Below are 25,811 nucleotides of genomic sequence, written 5' to 3' on the forward strand. Positions count from 1 at the left end.
AGGTCATGCCAACCAATTGGCGACCTGCGGTTATGTGACATGGGCACCGATGGGCGGGACAAGCGACATTCTTCCGCAGTGACCACACTAAATGCCGCTGTCCGAGATTGACAGATCAGCTGTCATGACCCCTGAAAGGTGCGGGCTCAGCGTTGGAGCACGCACCAAAGAGGGGGATGCGATCTTGGATGTACTCATACGTTCAAGGTCGTTAAGGGGTTAAAGAAAAATATACCTAAAAAGAGTATTGGATATTTTAGGAAATGTTTAATAAGTTAGAGTAGAGTAGGGCCCATCCTACTGTTTGATGGGAACTGTTAATGTGTGATTGGTGAGGACGTGGTGCAGAAGTGGAGTTTGTCCAAGAGTGTGTGGTGGAACTGTGGAAGGTTGAAGGAGTGGAGGTGGAGCTGGGTTGGAGTCTAAAGGGGGCCTGAAATTTTGATATTATGGGGGCCTGAAATTCTTGGTGGCAGCACTGAAGATAAATGTCAAGTTTGGATCAGAAGAACCACGATTGGACGTCCTGATTCGTCCTAAGCCGTGTACAGAATACGATTCTCACCTCATCCTCTGCCGGGCGTTTTACAGGATGACCATCTGCCTCTGTTTCTTCTCCTTCCCCTTCCTCCTCGTCTTCATCTCCTTCTCCCTCACCTTCACCCTCTGCTGGGAAGAAAATCCGAATGGTGAGAACATGACACTTACAGCTCTTAATACGTTCCAGTATTATTAGGCTATGTGCCCACGTTGCATTTATGAAGCAGAAAATTTCTGCTGCATAAATGCAAGTCCTCTCCCGGAAAAACGCATGCGGAATTCCGCACGCGTTTATCGCGCATTTTTCACGCGTTTTCCACATGCGGAATTGCCTTGCGTTTTTTATGCATTGGACAAAGGCAATTCCGCTTGCGGAAACGCAAAATTAAATGACATGCTGCGGATTTTTGAACGCGGCATAAACGCTGCGGAAAAATCCGCAGCATGTGCATAGAACTTGCGGAATCCCATTGGGGAACATGGGGTGCGGATTACCTAGCGTTTTTCAAGCGTTTACGCTGCGGAAATTCTGCAGCATATACGCTTGAAAAATGCTACGTGGGCACACAGCCTTAGAAGAAGGTAGGGAAAGGGATAGGTGAAAACTTACCTTCATCGTCTTCCTCTTCAGGATCCTCTGCATTTTCCTCGCTGTGATCTGCACCGTTCTCTTCCTGCAATTAGTATCAATGAATTATAGATCAGAAATCTGATGTATTCCTTGTTCCGGACTACAAATCCCAGGATGCCCTTTCGTTTTCCAACCCTATCAGATCTGTGCCTTCACACAACCACACAGGGATAACACTTACAGTCCCATTGGCCGGGGCGTCTTTGCTGCCATTTTCTGCCTTCTCAGGTTCCTCTACAACTTCTTTCTTCTCCTTCAGATCCTGAAGTACGATAATAAAATTCAATGAAAAAATAGATTTAAAAAAATATATATATATAATATATATATATATAAACCCACAGAATTCAAAAAATAAAATATAAAAAAATAACAAAATTGGAAAAAATCTAAAATAAAAATAAATAAAAAATAATTTTTAATACCATAATTATTATTAATTTATATAACGCCATTCTACCAAGCATTAAGTGTTAGATAACTGAATCAATATAAAGGTCGTTTATATGAGCACGTGTCATCCAACCTGCATCACTTCTTCTATAGCTGGTAACAGCCTTCACCATTATTCTGGCTTTCTACATGATTCCCTCACTGAGATCTGCAGCAATTTCTGCACCAGGATCGAGACAATAATCGAATCGATCCCCGCAGGGGGGAAGGGGCGGGGCGTAGAACGCGTGCACGGGAAAACATCTGCTCAAGGCGCGGCCCCGACGCGGGCACCAGCAGCGGAGAAACAAAGACTGAGCCGCGCAGGCGCAGAAGCGAGTAGTGAGCGCGCCCCGTCCCGCCTATAACTCCGCCCCCCGCTGCTGCTCTCCCGCATTTTCCACAGGCTCCTCAGCGCGCCTCCTTCCCGCCGATTTCCCCCCCTCCTCTCTCGCCTCAATTCGTTTGAACTCGACATCTCCCTCACACGGAGAAAAAGAGGGGGCTGGACCGGAGCCAGCGCAGGTGGCAGCAGGGCTCCTTCCGAGGGGAGAAATAACGCGCCAGTAATAAGAATCAACGTGGGGAATAAGGAGAACTTTATCCACGACGGAATCCTAGTCAGAAACGTGTGACAAGAAGAAAACATAAGGAGAGCGCCAGCTGTAGGGACGATATCGTGACAGACAGGTGAGAAAAGCGCGGGAGCCATAGACAGGTGAGGGGAGGAGGGAGAAAATGTCAGAAATGAAGGAAATATGAGGGAAAAGAAAAGACCAGAAGTAAAATGAGGGAAATCTGAGGGAAAAGAAAAGACCTGACGTAAAAATGAGGGAAATCTGAGGGAAAAGAAAAGACCTGACGTAAAATGAGGGAAATCTGAGGTAAAAACGACGGAAATCTGAGGTAAAAAAAGACCGGAGGTAAAACTAGGGAAAATTGAGGTAAAGAAATGACTGACATCTCTGGAATCTGAGGGAAATCGGAGGTGAGTCTCGCACTGTATCTATAAATCAACGTTTTACCAGAAAAAAATACAGAAAATTCTTCAAATAAGAAAATCCGAAGTGACATCGCGCCGACGGAATCCTCGTCCGACCGATATCGTACGGTTTTGACACAATATGCAGAGGTGTGTGTGGGGGGATTGTCATCTCACGACATCCTGCGATACATCCCAGCTGAACTCGTAGCGACATCTCGGCGACGGAGCAGTAACATTGTCGCCAGTGAGAGGAGTCTCAGGTGAGCGACGAGGAGCCGTCAAGCTGCAGGTGACATCTTAAGATTTCCCGGGAGAATATAAAGCGAGGAATCTCCGGTCAATATCCAATCGGGGTCGGACCCCCCTTCCTCCCCCCTCAATGTCGCGATGAAAGTTGGCAGGGTAAACACACACCGCCGTAATTGTCGCTTCAGTCACGAAACCGCGTGTGCAGAAAGGACAACAAAGAAAAGCCGCCAGGAACAATGGCAGACACGATGTGACAGGAGGCGATCACTACAGTACCTTGGTGACGGGCACCTCGGTGGTGGTGGCGGCGGCGGTGCTGTCATCGATATCGGCCATGTTCTTGGAAGTTCGGTGAATTAAATAATAAAAAAAATATTAAAATGAGGAAATAGAGAAGACAACCGGAGACGGGAGAAGAGGAGGGAGAAGAGATGATGGAAGACAGACAATAACCAAGGCGGTGTGGAGACGGGAATGAAACAACTGTACCACAGAGCAAGAATTAAATACGAACCAGCGCGGGGCGGGGTTATGGAGATTCGCGGCTCACTGATTGGTCGGCTGCTCGTTTCTGATTCGCCTTTCCAGCTGTCTATTATGGCCCTCATCCCGCCCCGTAAAAATTACCAAGGTCCGCTCTTTGTGATTGGTTTAAAACCGAGCAATAAGTCCCGCCCATTATGCAAATCTGCCCGTGTAGTTGCGCTTATGCTCTGCGGCGGCTATTGGCTCCCGGAGCGGAGGCTTGTTGAATGGCGCAGAGCGCAGCCCCCTCCTTTGTTGTAGGCTGAATGTTACTGGCTGGTACCGCGCTCCGTCCTGGGCGCCTGCTATTGGTGAGTCACGGAGAAGTGTTGTGGAACTAGTGGGAGGGGAGCAGGAGAGTGCAGCTGGGGGAGGGGAGGGAGCGCTGTGGAGCTGCTGCTGATGGTTTTTTTTTTATTATTATTTTGTTTCTGGGGAAAACTTGAGTTTAAAGTTAATATTTCCGGTTGTGGAAGAAACAAGCTTCTAGGAATGGTCCTTATTAGAAACATCTTGGTGGGTATCTGCTTTGGCCACATTTCCCATGTAGCTCTCTGGTTAGGGAATGTCCACCCAGGACGGAAATGATGCGGATTTTGTGCAAGTAAAATCCTTGGGGGATTACGGTACTGGACGTGTGGACTAGATATACATTGTTATTACAGGTTTCGCCCATTCTAGTGTAAAGGGGTCACAGGGACTCGAAATGTCGTGTCTGAATAGTGTATGTTGGTCGCACCTCCGCTCCGTTCGCTCCCTATGGGACTGCTGGAGACAACCGAAGTCTCCGAAAGGGTTATTTTCAATTATAGTAGTTACCTCCTGGCCATAGGATTGGTGACAACTTGATCGGTGGGGGGGTCTGATTTCTGGGACCCCCACCGTTCTCGAGAGCAGGGCTCTGAAACGAACCAACTGAATAGAGCGTACTCGTACGTGTGCACCTCTACTCCATTCTCTATGGGACTGCCGGAGGTAACCGAGTTATAGCAGTCCCAGAAATGGTTCTATTCACTGGTAGACGTAATCTCTTAGCCATGGGATTGGTGACAACTTCATCGGTGGGTGGGAGGTCTGACTTCTGGGACCCCTACCGATCTTGAGAACGGGGCTCTGAAATGTCCCGTGTGAATAAAGCATGGTTGTACGCGTGCACTTTTGCTCCATTCACTCTCTAAGGGAATGCTGGAGATAACCAGAGTCACTGCAGTCCCAGAAAGGGTTATTTTCATCTGTAAAAGTTATATCATAGTCATAGGATAGGTGACAACTTGATCGGGAGGTTGTTTGACTTCTGGGATCCCAAATGGTCTTGAGAACAGGGCTCTGAAATATCCCATCTGAATAGAGTGGGGGTCGGACATGCTTACCACCACTCCATTCATTCTCTATGAGACTGCTAGAGATAGCCGAGTACAGTTATTGGCTTTTTTCCTGGCAGTCCCATAGAGAATGAATGAAGCCTTGGTGAGCATGTCCGAACCCCGCTCCATTCAGACTGAAGACATTTCAGAGCTCTGGATCGGTGGGGGATCCACAAGTCTAACCCCCACTGATCTGCTTGTTATCACGTATACCATAGAGAAGTGAAAAGTTCTAAACATGGGAATAAACTTTTAAAGGGAATCTGTCACCATGAAAATGCCAACTAATCCGCAGGCACCATGTTATAGAGCAGGGGGAGCTTAGAAGATGGTATAATTTGGTGAGAAAAGATTCAGTATAAGCCACAGCCCCACTATCAGTATATGGTCAGTATTCAGTCAGTATTTTTTCTCAGGAGTGGGAGCCAAAACCAGGTGAGGAGCAATCAGAGAAGAGGTATAATAAAAACAAGTCACCAATTCTGCATTTATCACCCACTCCTGGTTTTGGTTCCCACTCCTGAGAAAAAATACTGACCATATACTGATTTGTGGGGCCGAGGCCTTACTTTTGTTTTCATCATTTAATCCCCTGCTCTTTCTACGCGGGCCTATTAGTGACTGACAGCTATATATGAATGCACACTGAGGCCTCTGTCACATGTCCTGATATTTGCAGTACTGGATAAAATAGTACTGGAGATGTGTGTGTCCGTATGTACCTGTGTGGCAACCGTGTGCCATCAGTGTAACACATACCGGCGCCTGGGAATCCGGGGTACAGTTCGCGCTGTTCCCTGGTGCCGGGTGCTGGAGGCAAGTCTCATCATTGTCCCCTGTTTGCGCTGAGATCAGCACGAGCAAGTGACAATGTTGAGAGTAGTATTCAGCTCCCGTTGTCTATAACAAGTCTAAAAATAAGAATAAAATAAAAAACACATTGTGCTCACCTTTACACGTAATTCCCATAAGTCATTGTCCCATGTAAACCAAAAATAAAAAAGAACACTATCCCTCACCTGTCCAAAGTTTAAATAATCTGTAGTGTCCCACACCATAATCCATCTGATCGACATTTCTTTATCAGCGTTTGTGGTGGCTTGAGGCGACCGCACATGCAGGGGAGCATGACTCGCTGCAGCAAGCAAGACTCTGAACTGCGCTGAGACCAGTGAGTGACAGGACACTGCTAAGTGAGATCAGCGCAGTTCAGGGGCCCGCTCGCTGCAGCGAGTCATTTTCTCCCCTGCTCCTCAGTGTGTGCGGTCGCCTCAAGCCACTGCAAACGCTGATGAAGAAATGTCGCACAGATGGATTACGGTGTGGGACACTGGATTATTTAAACAGGTGAGGGATATTGTGTTTTTTTTTATTTTTGGTTTGTTTACAGGGGACATAAAAAGCAAAGCCACACTAAGAAGAATTAAAATTCCCCCAAAAATGTAAGAAAAAACACAGCAAAAAAGGGCAGCAGTGTTTACCTGCCCAGATCTTCAGAACTAAATGCACTACCAGGGTGCAGCGAACCCACATAAAGATGGCGGCTACACAGGTGCAAAATACTGATGGGACAATCACTCACAACCTACCAGTTCATGGCCGGGGTGACAGCTTAGTATTTGAATTGCACACAGAAAGGCTTGTATAGGGAGCTGTTCACACTAGGGTAGTGCACAATATCCGGCTTACAGCCTATAAATTACGCCCATACTATTAGATTAGGCTTGCTGCCCGGTACTATTCAAGTGCACCCCATGGGAACAGACTCCCCATTTTACAATGCCCACACTGATGGGCCTGGCTGCACCCTGGAATAAAAATACATATATGGTATTAGTTGATATTTTGGCCAAAATACGTAAACTTGTAACCTGTGACAAGGGTCCTCATGCTTATGAGCCCTACTCTAAACATGAGGACCCTTGTCGCGGGAGACAGAGACAGCTGTCAGTCACTAATAGAAGATTCCAGAAAGAGCAGAGGAGTAAATGATGAAAACACAGTTTATACTGAATCTTTGCTCACCAAATTATACTCTATAACATGGTGCCTGCAGATTGGACAGTGTTTTCATGAACTCTGCAAATTAAACACATAATCCGTCTGTTCCACATTTAGATTTTGCTGTCCCGTGTGGACGCACACTCATGGGGATCGATTCATTAAGGTGTTTATTAAGGTTTTTATGTCAGAATTCTGCCGTAAATTAGTGTTAGTCGTAAGATTTTTGTGCAGCACGCACACCTTCCCTGGAGTGCTTTTATGTACAAGTTTTGCAACATTTTAGTGGAACATGCAATTTTTTTACTCTAAAAAGTCACAAAAAAAGTTAAGGAGCAAAATAAACATAACTTTTGTGTACAAAATTCATGAACTGTGTACACCATTTTGAAGAAATTGGTATAAAAAATATCAATGAATACTACAAGTAGAAAAAAGAAGAGACCTCACATACAAAAAAAGAAACGATGAGTCCGGTTATTTAGCTTTGCCCATACTGGACTGAGAAAATATACACCATGGGTGAGTTTCTGCAAGAAGCAACATTTGCAGAATTGTTTATATCTCATCCACATGACCAGTACTGTAATCTCCTGCGGGTTTTTTTTGTGCATGAATCGTCACAGAAAGTCCACAATATTTCCATCACGTAAGTTTTCGGTAATGGACGTTCCTTGGGAAAGAGAACTTGGATTCTAAAATCAGGATTTTTGATGACTTTATTTCATTCCTGAACAGACTGGAATTTGAGGAACCAAGGACCGTAGCCTCAGCACGTATGAGGGCTGTCAACGCAGCTTTCCCAAAGTGCTGATCGGCAGGAGTATAGGAAATATCATGCATCATCTAAAACAGGGGTGGGCAATTAATTTTCCCAAGGGGCCACATGAGAAACTGGCACTGCTTTTGAGGGCCGAACCAGTCGGCTGAACTTAAAGGGGTGGTCCGAAACCAAAGGTGAATTTCATACTAAACATTTATCTAAATAATGTAATTTTCTAATCTCCTTTTTTTATATACTTCAATTGAAAATTCCCTAATATACCCTCTCCAGTCTGACTTCCAGTCTTTTTTTTTTTAACCTCCAATGGCATTTTGTTTGGAATACTCACACAGGACGTCATAAGGTGGTAGAAGCTGTGGTCACTTCCGCAGCTTCTGCCCCCTCCATGAAATGAAGTGGCATCAATTATGTCTGTTTCAGAGGTTGGGCTAGTCCCTGCTCTACTGATAATGCATCGGTTATAAATTATGACCTATGGACAGTATGAGCTCCCGGCACTATATTCCTTTGAATGAACAGTGACAGTGCACTCCCTTGCTGGCTCTAAAGAGAAGTGATGAGCCAGCAAGAGAGTGCGCTGTCAGTGGAAATTGTAAGGACACCACGCAGCAAGCAGGGACTAACCCAGACTCCGAAACAGAGGTCACTGATGGTGCTTCGTTTAAATGTGAGGAAAGCAGCGTCAGTGATCGCATCCTTTTCCCCTTGATGACGTCCCATGTGAGTATCCCAAAATGCACTGGAATTCTCAACAAAACATCATTGGATGAGAAAAAACAAACAAGAAGTTAGAGTAGAGAGGAAACGGTAGGGAATTTTTAATTGAACTGTACTAGATAAGTGATTGGATTGAATTAAATAGACATTTAGTATGAAATTTACCTTCTGTTTTAGGCCGCCCCTTTAATTCTGCTCAATATTAATTTTATCGCTTTATAAAAAGAAGGTGATTATATGATTACGTTTACACGAGTGATGTCATTATTGTCATCCAGAAAGGCAGACTATTTTTATCATCTGTATTGTGATCCATTTTTATATATCAGAAGTGAATAAAATGTACAAAAACAAATACAGTTTCGTATGATTGTAATCGAAATGTATCTGTAAAAATCAGATGCCATACAGATGATTAATATGTGATTCAATTTTTTTTTTGCAAACTCTGACTTCAATAAGTGAGTGTTATCCGATACACAGAAGAAACTGGTGTGTGCTGTGATCTTTTTCACACGGATATTTGGTCTGTGTTAGGCCACGGCCCCACTATCAGTATTCAGTCAGTATTTTTTCTCAGGAGTGGGTGATAAATGCAGAACTGGTGACTTGTTTCTATTATATCTTCTATTATTCTTTGATTGTTCCTCACCTGGTTTTGGCTCCCACTCCTGAGAAAAAAATTCTGCCAAATACTGATAGTGGGGCCATGGACTTAAACTGTATTCTGAATAGCTCAATTGCAAAGCATTGCTACTAGTCCTGTCCGTGTGAAGTCAGGTTTATTTTATTTTTTTCACGAAAAGCACTAGGACCGAAAATACAGTTGTGTGAACACACCCTGATAATACTTGCTACAATAAAGTTTATCATAGCAAGCATTGGCAATTGATCAATCAATACATAAATTGGGAGCATGTGGAAAAAAAAAGTTGTTTGCCCACCCCTGTTCCACATGCATAGATCCACATCACATGTGGGGCAGGAGGTAACAGGCAGGTGGGGGGGATCTTTATTAAAGTCTATGGCTGTGATAAGTCACAGATCACAGCAGGGAGCATTGTGAGGAGCTTAACACTTACCTCACCTGCACAGGACATAGAACACAGCGCAATAACTCAAAAGCTCAGTGTAAAGGGTGAGGTAAGGGTTAACCCTCACTCAAAGGTGGAGAGGCAGCAGAGTATGTGGGGTGCAGTTTGGGGAGCACATAGAATATCCCAGGTGAGGAGGGGCACTTCACTGTTGGAGTCATTCACTAGGAATACAAATGTTCTCTCCGATCAGTCTGAGCTGCCAGGGGAAGACTCAGTAAGCTGCAGATAATTAGCTGCTCTCACTGAGTGTAAACTGCGGTCTGAGAAAGGAGGCAGTGCTGTGCTGTGAACTGATCAGCACAGTAGACACAATGTCAGCTCCTAGCTGTTATTTTACACCATGGGGCTCAACTTAGATGTCACTTGCCCACTATGTGCAGCAGATGGGTGTAGTAGTCCAAGTTTCCCTCTTCTTGAACACTCCTGACCTGAAGACATTACAGTAGCTCTGCTCTGCAAGCAAGGAACTGAGCATCCCCACATCCACCAATGAGAAGATGGCATCCACAGGGGGGCGGAGCTACAATCAGAATGCTGAGTCTGAGTAAGATAATAGCTCAGGCTTTCTCCTGCGTCTGGCTGACTGTGTCAGCGGGCCACACAGAAGCGGTCAAAGGGCCGGATGTGGCCCGCGGGCCACAGTTTGCCCAGGTCTGATCTAAAACATTAGCTACTGACGTTATTTGGAAAAACTGTGTGTAAATGTGAATGGAAGCCGTGACGGCAGCTATGGTGGTCTCGGCTGACAGATCTCAGCAGTTGGTAATTTTTCTAAGAATGGTTGACAAAAATTGTCCTTATGTGTATGGTCAGAACTATTTTTATAGGATTCATTGTGTGTGAGCTGCTCTGATTCTCCTGGGCATTGCTATGTAAAAGTCCTGGCAATGATAATATTCACTGTGTGCTTGTGATCGGACCTGTTCATACATATTCAAATCTGGGTTCCTGGTTTATCCCTATGTGACCTCCTCCTTCATAGCCTCAGTAACATGGTGTGTAATGCTGAAAAAAGTCACAAGTTCTTCCAGCTCAGTTGATTCTCCTGCAGTAAAGGAAAATCCCATCCATGAGGCAAAACCCATTGGCCCTGATTATAGATGAGCGGATTCAACGAATTCAGCAATTCTTGCAGATTTTATCAGGAAAGTCGATTTGGAGCAAATGTATCCTGCAAATCGAATTGAATGTCTCTTATTATCCTCCTCTGGGGTCTGGAGAAGCTCCATGGGCATAATAAGCGTCTGATGTTAAAAAAAGAACAAAACTAATATTTCTGCTTCTTACTATCCCACAAACAGTCCTTGGAGCCTTTTCTTACCGCCATCGCATACTGAAGCTCTGTGCATCTTTACAGTACGCAGGGACTTATGGCCATAACTAGGCCCTGAACATCTTTGTGCGGGAACATCCCTAGCCTAGTAGAGTCTGGAAGTCCCTGCCTAGAGCCCACATCGTGAACTCGTGACGTAGCTGCAACCTTATGACGCGCAAAGACGTCCTGACCTAGTCGCAGCAGGGTGTCCCGGGTCTAGAGCGTGTTGCACCTAGTCAGCGCCAAGGACAGGAAAGAACGAGCAGCGGAGGTGGCTGGTGATCTGTTATATTTTTTTCTATTTTTTTTTTTTTATAATCTTTTATCAGCCCTCTATGGTTAAGAAAATTGGTGGTGAACCGGCTGCCATTTTCCTGAAATCGCACAGAGCGAATTATAAAAAAAAAAAAAATCTGTATTCATTGGTGTTTTTGCACCAAATTCTTCAAACATGGCCCACACGGGTCATGAATTTGTTGTAAAATGTTCAGTATTTTTTTATTTTAACATTTTTAGCAACTCTTTAGTGCAAAAGTCACAGGTTTTGCAATATTGGTGCAAAAAAGGCTCCAAAATGGATGGCGTGTATAAAATGACTCCAGAGAGGGACACATTTCACAACTTTAAAATAAGTTGCAAATGATGTATAAGGTGAAAACATTTGGAAAAACACTAAACTTTGCCCAGAGTGACAAGCTGATAAAAAAAACATCACATATAAAACAGATTAAAAAAAGGCGCTGGTGGAAAGATGAATACGATGAAAATTAAAAAAAAAGGGGGAAAAGCACTAAAAACTCGACAAAACAAGCAGGCATAAATGCCATTATAATTTGTGCTCATTATTTCTTTGTTGGCTTGAGATGATAGATTGTTTCAGTAGATCTAATGTTTCTGGTGGACAGGGCTGTGGTCTTCCATCACTCTGACCCAGAATCTGATGAGTACTCTCTGATACTCGCATGAGAGAATCAACGGCTTTGTGGCCCCCAGCATAATAAAAAAAAATGCAAACCTTCCATTGACTTTTATGGAGCATGACCGTTGTGTCACAAGTTCTAAACTGCACAGAAGTTGTCGTCAGCTTGAAGTTTGGAAACTTTTATGTTACGGGACTGATCAAGTGACTCCTGTCTATGAGAAATAATAGTATATAGCAGCTGCATTTCATGGTGCAACAGAAGTTGTCATCCAATCAAAGGACGGATCTATTATTGAAACTTTTCAGATGCCGAGTCCTGGACATTTACCTAGTAGTTATCTCTACAAAGGCCACTATAAATGTAAGTTCTTAGATTGGCTAAGTATATTTAGAAAGAGGGAATAAGCTATTACTAGACATCTGGGACCGCTTCTCTCCCCGAGGAACATAGGATTTGGCATGCCCAAGCTTCGTTTCCTCTGACAGCAGTTTTCCCTGTACACGATATAACATTGCCGGCAGGACACTGAAACTTTTATGTCTTCCCTTATATTGGACTGCCAGCGGAGTTTCTTAGAAAACTAATTCACAATGCCAAGACTTTTACAATAAAGTTTGACATCATCTGTTAAAATAAATACCGTGTTTTTTAATTATACATATTGTTGAGAAAGCTGAGTGACAACCAGCAAGGCCTCATTCAGACATCAAGAAAACCAGAGTTTTGTCTGAGTGTCATCAGTTTTTCTCATGCGTGAAGAAAAAAAAATTATCCATCTTCTCCATTCTGACAATCTGTGAAAATCGGATCAAACTCAGATGTCATCCGAGTATGGTCCAATTTTTTCACTTAGGCCAAGGCCCCACTATCAGTATTCGGTCAGTATTCTTTTCTCAGGAGTGGGAGCCAAAACCAGGTGAGGAACAATCCGAGAAAAGGTATAATAGAGACAAGTCACCAATTCTGCATTTATCACCCACTCCTTGTTTTGGCTCCCACTCCTGAGAAAAAATACTGACCGAATACTGACCAAATACTGATAGTGGGGCCGTGGCCTTACTCATAGTCTTGCATTGACGATTTTAATCCGACCATTGAATCAAAATCGGACATGTCTTCAAAATTTTCTGCAGACCATTTCCAGATATGTGAATGGCCACATAAACTATCACAGGGATGAGTGCTGTTCCTGAAAACCATGGATAGCACGTGTAAGCAAAAATTGGATGTCAAGTCTGCCATTTACAGTTATATGAAAAAGTTTGGGCACCCCTATTAATCTTAAGCTTAATGTTTTATAAAAATTGGTGTTTTTTGCAACAGCTATTTCAGTTTGATATATGTAATAACTGTTGGACACAGTAATGTTTCTGCCTTGAAATGAGGTTTATTGTACTAACAGAAAATGTGCAATCTGCATTCAAACAAAATTTGACAGGTGCATAAGTATGGGTACCTCACCGGAAAAGTGACATTAATATTTAGTAGATCCTCCTTTTGCAAAAATAACAGCCTCTAGTCGCTTCCTGTAGCTTTTAATGAGTTCCTGTATGAAGGTATTTTTGACCATTCCTCTTTACAAAACAATTCCAGTTCAGTTAAGTTTGATGGTCGCCGAGCATGGACAGCCCTCTTCAAATGATCCCACAGATGTTCAATGATATTCAGGTCTGGGGACTGGGATGGCCATTCCAGAACATTGTAATTGTTCCTCTGCATGAATGCCTGAGTAGATTTGGAGCGGTGTTTTGGATCATTGTCTTGCTGAAAGATCCATCCCCTGCGTAACTTCAACTTTGTCACTGATTCTTGAACATTATTGTCAAGAATCTGCTGATACTGAGTGGAATCCATGCGTCCCTCAACTTTAACAAGATTCCCGATGCCGGCATTGGCCACACAGCCCCAAAGCATGATGGAACCTCCACCAAATTTTACTGTGGGTAGCAAGTGTTTTTCTTGGAATGCTGTGTTTTTTTGCCGCCATGCATAACACCTTTTTGTATGACCAAACAACTCAATCTTGGTTTAATCAGTCCACAGGACCTTCTTCCAAAAAGAAATTGGCTTCTCCAAATGTGCTTTTGCATACCTCAGCCGACTGTTTGTGGCGTGCTTGCAGAAACGGCTTCTTTCGCATCACTCTCCCATACAGCTTCTCCTTGTGCAAAGTGCGTTGTATATAGTTGACCGATGCACAGTGACACCATCTGCAGCAAGTTGATGCTGCAGCTCTCTGGAGGTGGTCTGAGGATTGTCCTTGACTGATCTCACCATTCTTCTTCTCTGCCTTTCTGATGTTTTTCTTGGCCTGCCACTTCTGGCCTTAACAAGAACTGTCCCTGTGTTCTTCGATTTCCTTACTATGTTCCTCACAGTGGAAACTTGACAGGTTAAATCTCCGAGACAGCTTTTTGTATCCTTCCCCTGAACAACTATGTTGAATAATCTTTGTTTTGAGATCATTTGACAGTTGTTTTGAGGAGCCCATGATGCCACTCTTCAGAGGAGATTCAAACAGGAGAACAACTTGCAAGTGGCCACTTTAAGTAGCTTTTCTCATGATTGCATACACCTGGCTATGAAGTTCGAAGCTCAATGAGGTCACAAAACCAAAAAAAGTACTTTTAGTAAGTCAGTAAAAAGTAGGTAGGATTATTTAAAACAAGAAAATGATAAGGGTGCCCATACTTATGCACCTGTCAAATTTTGTTTGAATGCAGATTGCACATTTTCTGTTAGTACGATAAACCTCATTTCAAGGCAGAAACATTACTGTGTCCAACAGTTATTACATATATCAAACTGAAATACTTGTTGCAAAAACACCAATTTTTATAAAACATTAAGCTTAAGATTAATAGGGGTGCCCAAACTTTTTCATATAACTGTATCCTTCCTACTGTCCTGCATGGCTACTTTGTTCTGTTGTGCAGTGATAATAGAGGGAGGAGATAACATCTAAGTAAGTGCAAACTGCTATAATAGCCAGAATAATTGACATTAGGCTGAATGGGCTTAGGGTTTATTCACTGCAGTCATGTCATGCTTTTGCTGCAAAAATAGCCCATCATTCAGAGGAGTGAAACTGTGACACCTGCATGTAGAAAGTAGTGTGATCGTCACCGGCTCCTTCTGACATGGGAAAGCCGAAGCCTCCCCAACCTTCTGTAAGACAATGCTGACATACATCTTGAACATCTGCTGATTTATAGGGCTGAGTGGACTCTTGGAAGTTCGGGTTCAACCGAACTTTAGTCCAAAGTTCAGTTCGGGTACCAGAACTCTACTTGAACCTGACCCCCACAGAAATTAATAGGGACCTGAACTTTGGAGCTGGAAAATCTCTATCTCTCTCTCTCTCCTCCCCAAACTGACTTCCAGGAGAGGCTAGTGTTTGAAGTTCAGCACTGGACACTGGGTGTCCTGCACGAACCCCAAACTTAACACTTCGGATCCGCTCATCTCTACTGATTTACCACCCAGCCTGTTCACAATCTGACTAATCTCCTGTATATGAATGTAAGAGCCATATATTTTGCTTCCACTTCCACCTAGCTTCATCCACCTTCTAGCAAAATGATAAAAAAAACATATTTTGTGGGTAAAGCTTCCTATAGTCATAGGATAACTGCTAAATATCTTCAAAGATCTGATCATGGTGTTTATTAATTTGTAAATCATGTATCTTTCCAATTCTTCCTGATTTGAGATTTCGCCCTCGTATATGAGTAAAGCACTGATAGTACGGAGTTTGTGTATTCTCTGCGTGTTGTGTCAGCAGCATAATTATATTTGTTACATTCTGTAGTATGTTTTAAGTAGCAGTGATCCCTCTTGATACCAGTCGGTGGATGTGGAGGCAGGAGGTGTTTTCCACAGGGATCCTCTGTTGGAAAGCATGTGAAGTCCCAGATTATAAAGGCTCAGGAAGCTCCCAGGTGTGCGCACAAAGCTGCACTGTCTTATTTTAGACTTTTGCTTTACAGATAATTTCATCTAATATATATATATATATATATATATATATATATATATATATATATATATAATAAAAAAAAAAAAAAAAAACTCGCCAGAGGAGAACAATTTTTAATCCACATATAAGCCAATATACAGCCACAGAGGTTAGTAGACACAATTCTTCACTGTGCCCTGGCCACTCCTAAACTTTGCTTGAACTTGAGTGAAAAAGGCCGTGTGGAAGCACGGACACCTTTCTGTTGAATTATACAAAGACTGTGGTGGTCTTGAATGGGTGACTTGAACCTTCTTCCAATAGGTGAGGGGCCGAGATAATGCCTTAAGTTCTTAAAGGGAACCTGTCAAAGATTCACGCTGCCCAACCCACTAGCAGAATGAATCAGACATTAGCTGCGATATTACAACCAGGTACGTCTTACTTTGAAATTGGCACTATGGGGCCGATACGCAAAAATTCTGGCATAAAACTCCTCAATACGTTGCAGTATATACTTTGCTCAACTCAGAAGTTGCTCAATAATATTGTGACATTTGATGTTTACACGCCAGTCCTGGCCAGCTATGCCAATATGGGTATAGAATGGACTATACGCCTGTCTGTCAAATTTGTGAAAAGTTATGCCAGTGGCATGACTTCAGAAATGTATCACAGTCCCCAAGTTATTCCTTTTATAGATCAAAAAACACCATGAGGTAAAGGGACACTTCCAAAGAAGCTGTGTGCAAAAGCTCATATTCCTTAATGAACCTGATATTACATGGGGGGAAACTCGTCGAGGCGCCAATATGGACACCAGAAACTTTTTCTTTTTATGAGGAAGTAATATGTATTAGTAACTATCAACTGCTGCTTTGTTTCTCGCTATGATATTATGGCTTGTTGATTATTCTTTGTTATCATTCTATCTAATAGCCTTTATCAAGTGTTAGGGATTAGTAGGGCTTAGCCGATGGTGAATGTTGGCACCATTTATGCAAATTTAGCATGCCAAGCTTCACTGCTTAGCTAGGGTCTTCTTCAAAATTTAGGGCCCAATAGGGACATTATATGTGTTCAGCCCCTTACTCTTTTTTTCTGTGTGTGTGGGGGGGATGAATCTTAAGTTAGAGGACTATGTTTATGACATGCTGATCCCTTTAAAGGCTTGCTCACACTGGCGTATTTAACACGGCCGAGTGCTATGTGATGTTTTATTGAATAGCACTCAGCCCAGTGTTACTATGGGGCAGTGCAGATCTGCGTTTATTTTCTCATGCTGATTTAGCATGCTGCAAGTGACTCTGATATTTGGCTCACACACATGCATACAAGTCTATGGGTGCGTGTGAAACATATCCGAGTGCAATCCGATGTCTACGCACAAACACATGGGAGGATAAGAAACTTTTTAATATATCTTACCAGAGAAATCTGCTTGTTTCTCCTCCTGGACTGATCATTCATTCTCAATTCATGGGTAAAATCTGTAATATCTATAGTCAATGAATACTAATTTTTACATTAGTGAGATAGGAGATGACAGTTGGTGCTTTTAAAATTCTACGGATGAGCGAGAGGCAAGACAGACATTCTAGGGAGGAGCGAGAGGCCGGCACAGACATTCTAGGGAGGAGCTAGAGGCCGGCACAGACATTCTAGGGAGGAGCTAAAGGCGGACACAGACATTCTAGGGAGGAGCTAGAGGCGGACACAGACATTCTAGGGAGGAGCTAGAGGCGGACACAGACATTCTAGGGAGGAGCTAGTGGCAGACGCATTCTAGGGAGGAGCTAGAGGCAGACGCATTCTAGGGAGGAGCTAGAGGCAGACGCATTCTAGGGAGGAGCTAGAGGCAGACGCATTCTAGGGAGGAGCTAGAGGCAGACGCATTCTAGGGAGGAGCTAGAGGCAGACGCATTCTAGGGAGGAGCTAGAGGCAGACGCATTCTAGGGAGGAGCTAGAGGCAGACGCATTCTAGGGAGGAGCTAGAGGCAGACGCATTCTAGGGAGGAGCTAGAGGCAGGCACAGACATTCTAGGGAGGAGCTAGAGGCAGGCACAGACATTCTAGGGAGGAGCTAGAGGCAGGCACAGACATTCTAGGGAGGAGCTAGAGGCAGGCACAGACATTCTAGGGAGGAGCTAGAGGCAGGCACAGACATTCTAGGGAGGAGCTAGAGGCAGACACAGACATTCTAGGGAGGAGCTAGAGGCAGACACAGACATTCTAGGGAGGAGCTAGAGGCAGACACAGACATTCTAGGGAGGAGCTAGAGGCAGACACAGACATTCTAGGGAGAAGCTAGAGGCAGGCACAGACATTCTAGGGAGGAGCTAGAGGCAGACAGACATTCTAGGGAGGAGCTAGAGGCAGACAGACATTCTAGGGAGGAGCTAGAGGCAGACACAGACATTCTAGGGAGGAGCTAGAGGCAGACACAGACATTCTAGGGAGGAGCTAGAGGCAGACACAGACATTCTAGGGAGGAGCTAGAGGCAGACACAGACATTCTAGGGAGGAGCTAGAGGCAGACACAGACATTCTAGGGAGGAGCTAGAGGCAGACACAGACATTCTAGGGAGGAGCTAGAGGCAGACACAGACATTCTAGGGAGGAGCTAGAGGCAGACACAGACATTCTAGGGAGGAGCTAGAGGCAGACACAGACATTCTAGGGAGGAGCTAGAGGCAGACACAGACATTCTAGGGAGGAGCTAGAGGCAGACACAGACATTCTAGGGAGGAGCTAGAGGCAGACACAGACATTCTAGGGAGGAGCTAGAGGCAGACACAGACATTCTAGGGAGGAGCTAGAGGCAGACACAGACATTCTAGGGAGGAGCTAGAGGCAGACACAGACATTCTAGGGAGGAGCTAGAGGCAGACACACATTCTAGGGAGGAGCTAGAGGCAGACACAGACACTCTGGAAGGAGCTAGAGGCAGACACAGACATTCTAGGGAGGAGCTAGAGGCAGACACAGACATTCTAGGGAGGAGCTAGAGGCAGACACAGACATTCTAGGGAGAAGCTAGAGGCAGGCACAGACATTCTAGGGAGGAGCTAGAGGCAGACAGACATTCTAGGGAGGAGCTAGAGGCAGACAGACATTCTAGGGAGGAGCTAGAGGCAGACACAGACATTCTAGGGAGGAGCTAGAGGCAGACACAGACATTCTAGGGAGGAGCTAGAGGCAGACACACATTCTAGGGAGGAGCTAGAGGCAGACACAGACATTCTAGGGAGGAGCTAGAGGCAGACACAGACATTCTAGGGAGGAGCTAGAGGCAGACACAGACATTCTAGGGAGGAGCTAGAGGCAGACACAGACATTCTAGGGAGGAGCTAGAGGCAGACACAGACATTCTAGGGAGGAGCTAGAGGCAGACACAGACATTCTAGGGAGGAGCTAGAGTCAGTCACAGACACTCTGGAAGGAGCTAGAGGCAGACACAGACATTCTAGGGAGGAGCTAGAGGCAGACACAGACATTCTAGGGAGGAGCTAGAGGCAGACACAGACATTCTAGGGAGGAGCTAGAGGCAGACACAGACATTCTAGGGAGGAGCTAGAGGCAGACACAGACATTCTAGGGAGGAGCTAGAGTCAGTCACAGACACTCTGGAAGGAGCTAGAGGCAGACACAGACTTTCTGCTGCAAGTTCTCCTGAAACAGTTACAGTTCTCCATAGAACTTTATAAGCACCAACTGTTATCTCCTATCTCAGAAATGGGAAAATTTGTATACACTGAACACACAGTTTATCAATGAGTTGAGAATGAATGATCAGAAAGAAGCAGATTTCTCTGATAGGATATATTAACCCCTTAATAACATCTGACGTACTAATACGCGTCTGTGCCCTGGGACTTAAGAGCCAGACCCGTATTAGTACATCATCGCGATCGCGCGCGCACACAGGCTGTGCGGGCGCGATCGCCGCCGGGTGTCAGCTGATTGTCACAGCTGACACCCGGTACTATGTGCAGGGAGCGGTCCTGCACCGCTCCCAGCACATTAACCCCCGCGATGCTGCGATCGAAGTCGATTGCGGCATTGCGGGGGCAAGGGGAGGTGATCGGCGATACTCACCTCCTCTTCCGGCTTCCAGCGCAGTCTGCAAAGGCTTCCCGGGTGTTGCCATGACGACCCGATGTCGTCATGACAACATCCGGGTCACCAGAGAGCAGGAAGATTGCTTGGACATGCGCAGTGCATCTCCAAGCAATCTTCACACTGTGCATTTCTGACAGCCTTCATGGCATAGGGATGGTGCTACATTCCTGTGCCATGCAGGCGATCAGAAAAAAAAAAGTGAAAGTCCCAGAGTGGGACAAAGTAATAAAGTGTATAAACTGTGTGAAAGTGGGGAAAAAAAAAAAAAAAAAAAGTGCAAAAATATTATAAAAAAATAAAAAAATTAATACACCAAAAATAAAAATATAATGTACCCATCAATAAATATTATTATAAAAAAAATAAAAAAAAAACAATAAAAGTACACATATTTGGTATCGCCGCGTCCGGAACAACCTGACCTATAAAACTGTCCCACTAGTTAACCCCTTCAGTGAACACGGTAAAAAAAAAAAAAAAAAACGAAGCAAAAAACAATGCTTTATCACCATACCGCCAAACAAAAAGTGGAATAACATGCGATCAAAAAGACGCATATAAATAAAAATGATACCGCTGAAAACGTCATCTCGTCCCGCAAAAAACAAGCTGCCATACAGCTCCATCAGCCGAAAAATAAAAAAGTTATAGCTCTCAGAATAAAGCGATACTAAAAAATATTTTTTTCTATAAAATAGCTTTTATTGTGTATAAGCGCCAAAACATAGAAAAATGATACAAATGTGGTACCGCTGTAAACGTACTGACCCGAAGAATAAAGCTACCTCATCAATTTTACCACACGCGGAACAGAATAAAAAAAAAAAAAAAAAACAATTCCTGAATTGTTGGTTTTTGTTTATTCTGCCTCCCAAAAATCGGAATAGAAAGCGATCAAAAAATGTCACGTGCCTGAAAATGGCACCAATAACAACGTCAAGTCATCCCGCAAAAAACGAGCCGTCACATGACTGTCTGCCAAAATCTGGAAAAATTATAGCTCTCAAAATATGGCGATGCAAAAACTAGATTTTGCAAAAAATGCGTCTTTTAGTGTGTGACAGCTGTCAGTCATAAAAACCCCATATGATTCTGGCATTGCTGTAATCACACCGACCCGAAGAATAAAGTCGTCTAATCACTTATACCGCACAAGGAACGGCGTCAAAAATAAACTCTTGGGTTAGGATTGGGCTAGGGTTAGGGCTGGGGCTGGGGCTAGGGTTGTGCTGGGGCTAAGGTTGTGCTGGGGCTAGGGTTGGGATTTTTTTCAAAAGTAAGAAAAAAAGATGACGATATGGCGACTAGTGTTGAGAGCAAGTGCTCGCTACTTGAGTTTGCATCGGGTGCTCTGGTATGCATTGAGTATCGTGGGTATTTGAGTGACATGCTCGAGTCTCTGCCCCATATGCTTCGCGGCCAAAAAACTTTACGGGGATTGCCTGCCATGCACGAGCGATCCCCGCATGTTTTTTTTTGGGTGTCTAATAACCGTGAAACATGCGGAGCAGGGACTCGAGCATGTCACTCGAGCACACGCTGTACATGGTGCATACCTGAGTACCCGATGCAAACTCAAGTAGCGAGCACTTGCGCTCAAGAATAATGACAACTTATTCAATATGATGACCTAATGTAAACAAATTCTGTGCCGTACCTCTGGGTTCAAAATGTTCACTATGCACCTTAATAAAATCCTTGAGGGGTATAGTTTCCAAAATGGGGTCACTTGTGGGGGAGCTCCAATGTTTGGGCACGCAGGGACTCTCTAAATGCAACATGGTATCCGCTAACAAATTGAATGGAAAATCGGCTCAAATTGTTAGCGGACACCACATTGCGTTTGGAGAGCCCCTCTGTGCCCAAACTTTGGAGCTCCCCCACAAGTGACCCCATTTTGGAAACTAGACCCCCCAAGGCACCTTTCTAGATGCATAGTGAGCACTTGGAACCCCCAGGTGCTTCACAAATTGATTCGTAATAATGAAAAAGTGAAGAAAAAAAACACTTTTTCATTTTTATGAATCAATTTGTGAAGCACCTGGGGTTCCAAGTGCTCACTATGAATCTAGATAGGTGCCTTGGGGGGTCTAGTTTCCAAAATGGGGTCACTTGTGGGGGAGCTCCAATGTTTGGGCACACAGGGACTCTCCAAATGCAACATGATATCCGCTAACAAATTGTCGGCTCAAATTGTTAGCGGATATCATGTTGCATTTGGAGAGTCCCTGTGTGCCCAAACATTGGAGCTCCCCCACAAGTGACCCCATTTTGGAAACTAGACCCCCCAAGGCACCTATCTAGATGCATAGTGAGCACTTGGAACCCCTAGGTGCTTCACAAATTGATTCTTAAAAATGAAAAAGTGTTTTTTTTTTCACTTTTTCATTTTTACGAATCAATTTGTGAAGCACCTGGGGGTTCCAAGTGCTCACTATGCATCTATAAAGGTGCCTTGGGGGGTCTAGTTTCCAAAATGGGGTCACTTGTGGGGTAGCTCCAAAGTTTGGGCACACAGGGACTCTCCAAACACAACATGGCGTCCGCTAATTATTCAAGCAAATTTTACAATCAAAAAGTCAAATGGCGCTCCTTCCCTTCCGAGCCCTACAGTGCACCCAAACAGTGTTTTTTCCCCAAATATTGGGTATCTGCGTGCCCAGGGGAAATTGCACAACAAATTTTGCGGTCCATTTTTTCTTGTTACCCCTGTGAAAATAAAAAAATTGGGTCTAAAGTAACATTTTTGTGAAAAAAGTTAAATGTTCATTTTTTTCTTCCACATTCAAAAAATTCCTATGAAGCACCTGAAGGGTTAATAAAGTTCTTGAATGTGGTTTTGAGCACCTTGAGGGGTGCAGTTTTTAGAATGGTGTCACTTTTGGGTATTTTCTGTCATAAAGACCTCTCAAAGTCACTTCAAATGTGATGTGGTCCCTAAAAAAATGGTTTTGTAAATTTTGTTGGAAAAATGAGAAATCGCTGGTCAACTTTTAACCCTTATAGCTCCCTAACCCAAAAAAATTTTGGTTCCAAAATTGTGCTGATGTAAAGTAGACATTGGCCCGGTCATTAACGTGCAAACCACCCGCGGGGCTTAAGGGGTTAAAGTTTCTTATTTTCACCTGTACTATTGAGCCATGAAAGAAAGATTAAAACGACAGTTAAGCTTTAAACATTTTCACATTGCCGCAGATGCAGGGGGATGAGGTTTCTCCGAGTAAAAATCAAATTTTCTTCTATTTTTATGATACATATACCTTTAAATTATCATTTCCACCACTGATTATTGAATGAACTACATTTATTTTTGCAGATCTGACTTCGATTGTGATGCTGCAAGAGCAAAGAAATTGTCAGACAAAAGTCAAGAACACAATGGTAATAAAATGTTATCACAGATAGTTCTGCAGCTGCTGTACATCAGCGTCCAGAAAAATGATTAAAAAGTCCTTGTGATCCTAAGGCCATGTTCACACGTTCAGTATTTGGTCAGTATTTTACATCAGTATTTGTAAGCCAAAACCAGGAGAGGGTGATACATACAGAAGTGGTGACGTTTTTCTATTATACTTTTCCTCCTATTGTTCCACTCCTGGTTTTGGCTTACAAATACTGAGGTAAAAAACTGACCAAATACTGAATGTGTGAACGTGACCTTACTGTCAGAATGATAATGCTGTATATTAGGGTATTCCTATCTGGTATATCGGTCTGAGGATGATGCTGGAAGCCGTGTCCTTAGCCAGTAACACAATATTTGGTGAGGAATATGCAACTCATTAGTGAAACATTGGGGTCATACGACTATTTTACCACTACTGTCCCAGGGTCACAAGTCGCTGTGGAGATCTCGCATAAAGCAGTAGTGGAGGGGAAACATACAAGAACGTCGATCACTTTACCAGCAAATCAGACTGACCGTTCGCTGATTCAGACTGAAAGTGAAATGTTTTGTTTTCAGTTTTCTACATTGTATGTGGCTGTCACATATTTATAAAGATCTTCTCACCTCTATCCTGTAAACTGCCTGCAAATCTTATGTGTCCCATCATATCATGCAGGTGTACAGTATGTGTCATCATGGATGATGGGAAAACTATTGGCTGACTGACTGATGTGTAAGCTCACAACACACTCAGAGTTTGCAGGTCCTCATAACACACACCTCAGATGCTGTAGAACATCATAGTACACACCTCATCTGCTGCAGAGCATCATAATAGACCTCAGCTGCTGCAGAGCATCATAATATACCTCAGCTGCTGCAGAACATCATAATACACCTCAGCTGCTGCAGAGCATCATAATACACCTCAGCTGCTGCAGGGCATCATAATACACACCTCAGCTGCTGCAGAGCATCATAATACACCTCAGCTGCTGCAGGGCATCATAATACACACCTCAGCTGCTGCAGAGCATCATAATACACCTCAGCTGCTGCAGAGCATCATAATACATACCTCAGTTTCTGCAGAGCATCATAATACGCATCAGCTGCTGCAGAGCATCATAATACACACCTCAGCTGCTGCAGAGCATCATAATACACCTCAACTGCTGCAGAGCATCATAATACACCTCAGCTGCTGCAGGGCATCATAATACATACCTCAGTTTCTGCAGAGCATCATAATATGCACCTCACCTGCTGCAGAACATCATAATACATATCTCAGCTGCTGCAGAACATCATAATACATACCTCAGCTGCTGCTGAAAGACACAATACACACCTCAGCGTCTATAAGCAGAACTTCTTTTTTTAGGAGCAATGCAGAGTCTTTTCCTCCATTTTCATAAAAAGGTGTGTATTATGATGTTCTGTAGCAGCTGAGGTATGTATTATGAGGTTCTGCAGCAGCTGAGGTATGTATTATAAGGTTCTGCAGCAGCTGAGGTGTAATATGAGGTTCTGCAACAGCTGAGGTGTATTATGATGTTCTGCAGCAGCTGAGGTGTGTATTATGATGTTCTGCAGCAGCTGAGGTGTAATATGAGGTTCTGCAGCAGAATGAGGTGTATTATGATGTTCAGCTGCTGAGGTTCTGCAGTTTTACCTCACAGAAAGAATCAGCTGTGATCTCCTGCTGTAATGTCTGTATTCTCTTTTGCTTCCTCCCCTGCCCAGGAGATGTGGTATGATCAGACCATGTTCCTGTACGGTCAGACACAGCCATTACACAGTACACAGCAGGGGCACATTTATAACATTATCTCAGCACAGGAACATTTTATTTAAACACATCCAATTGTGGAAATTATTATCATTCCAAGATCTATTGATTAAAATGAACTTTTGTTCATGGGAAAACCCCTCTAAATGAACAATGCATCCTGTAAAATAGTTACAGCACAGATTCACCTTCCAGATCGGTGCAGTTCCGGCCATGTCGGGGCTGTGTCTTCGGGCGCTCGTGTGACATTGTGACGTCATGTGAGTGCTGCAGCGAGTTAGCAGAGCTCACATGATAGAGCAACGTCACACGAGCGACCGAAGACTCAGCCCCGACATTGCTGATTGGCGCTGATCCAGGAGGTGAGTATATAACCTAACATGCACCAAATCTCTTATCCAAATCTGCTGTTGGGGACAGTCAGGGGGCTCCCACATCCACAAAACAATCAGCCAACCTTAAAGGGGATCCAGGACTTTTTTTTTTCCAATGGAGCTAACTACCTTCCTGTTCTGCCCTCCGACATCAGTCCCGCCTCAGGCTGCGAGTCTCCGGTTTTATTTGACCTCACATGGACTGAGCAGCTCTTTCTCTTCCGCTTTGCTCTGTCGATGGGGCGTTACTGCCGACATCATGTTGTTTGAATGGCACCTTCCCTTTAGTCCTGGATAACCCCTTTAAATGCAGGTCATGCCTTGGCTAAGGGATCCGACACAGGATGCGGGAATTGTGCAACACCACACTACTCTAAAATGCATCTGATTTTGAGACTGTTGATTAGGGGAGTGGGGATTTGACACATGTCCTCATCTACTGCACCATGTTCCTACTGTGGCTCATCCCTTTTTATTACATGCCGTTGATAAGGTTCCCTAATGGCAAATGTCGCATTGCTGCCCATTGGTGTTTGATACTTATGAGACATCCCCCTAAATTTACCTTCTCTCACCAGTTTTTTTCTACCCTATCTGAGAGCAGCATGATGTG

The 25,811-nt window shown here is 43.9% G+C and overlaps 1 protein-coding gene across 1 annotated transcript in view; it reads left to right on the forward strand.

Annotated features, from left to right (window-relative positions):
* Positions 1-1,986: 1,986 nt before the first annotated feature.
* Positions 1,987-25,811, forward strand: part of LOC141172476 (putative oxidoreductase YteT) — a 253,248-nt gene continuing 229,423 nt past the window's right edge. The window contains exons 1-2 of the mRNA XM_073656744.1: positions 1,987-2,293; positions 22,961-23,025. Of these exons, the coding sequence (XP_073512845.1) occupies positions 22,978-23,025 (48 nt within the window). The 5' untranslated portion in view covers positions 1,987-2,293; positions 22,961-22,977. The remainder of the gene's footprint in view (positions 2,294-22,960; positions 23,026-25,811) is intronic.

The sequence above is a fragment of the Phyllobates terribilis genome, unplaced genomic scaffold, assembly GCF_046119375.1.
Source record: "Phyllobates terribilis strain yellow unplaced genomic scaffold, ASM4611937v1 Scaffold_12__6_contigs__length_324123572, whole genome shotgun sequence".
Lineage (NCBI taxonomy): Eukaryota > Metazoa > Chordata > Amphibia > Anura > Dendrobatidae > Phyllobates > Phyllobates terribilis.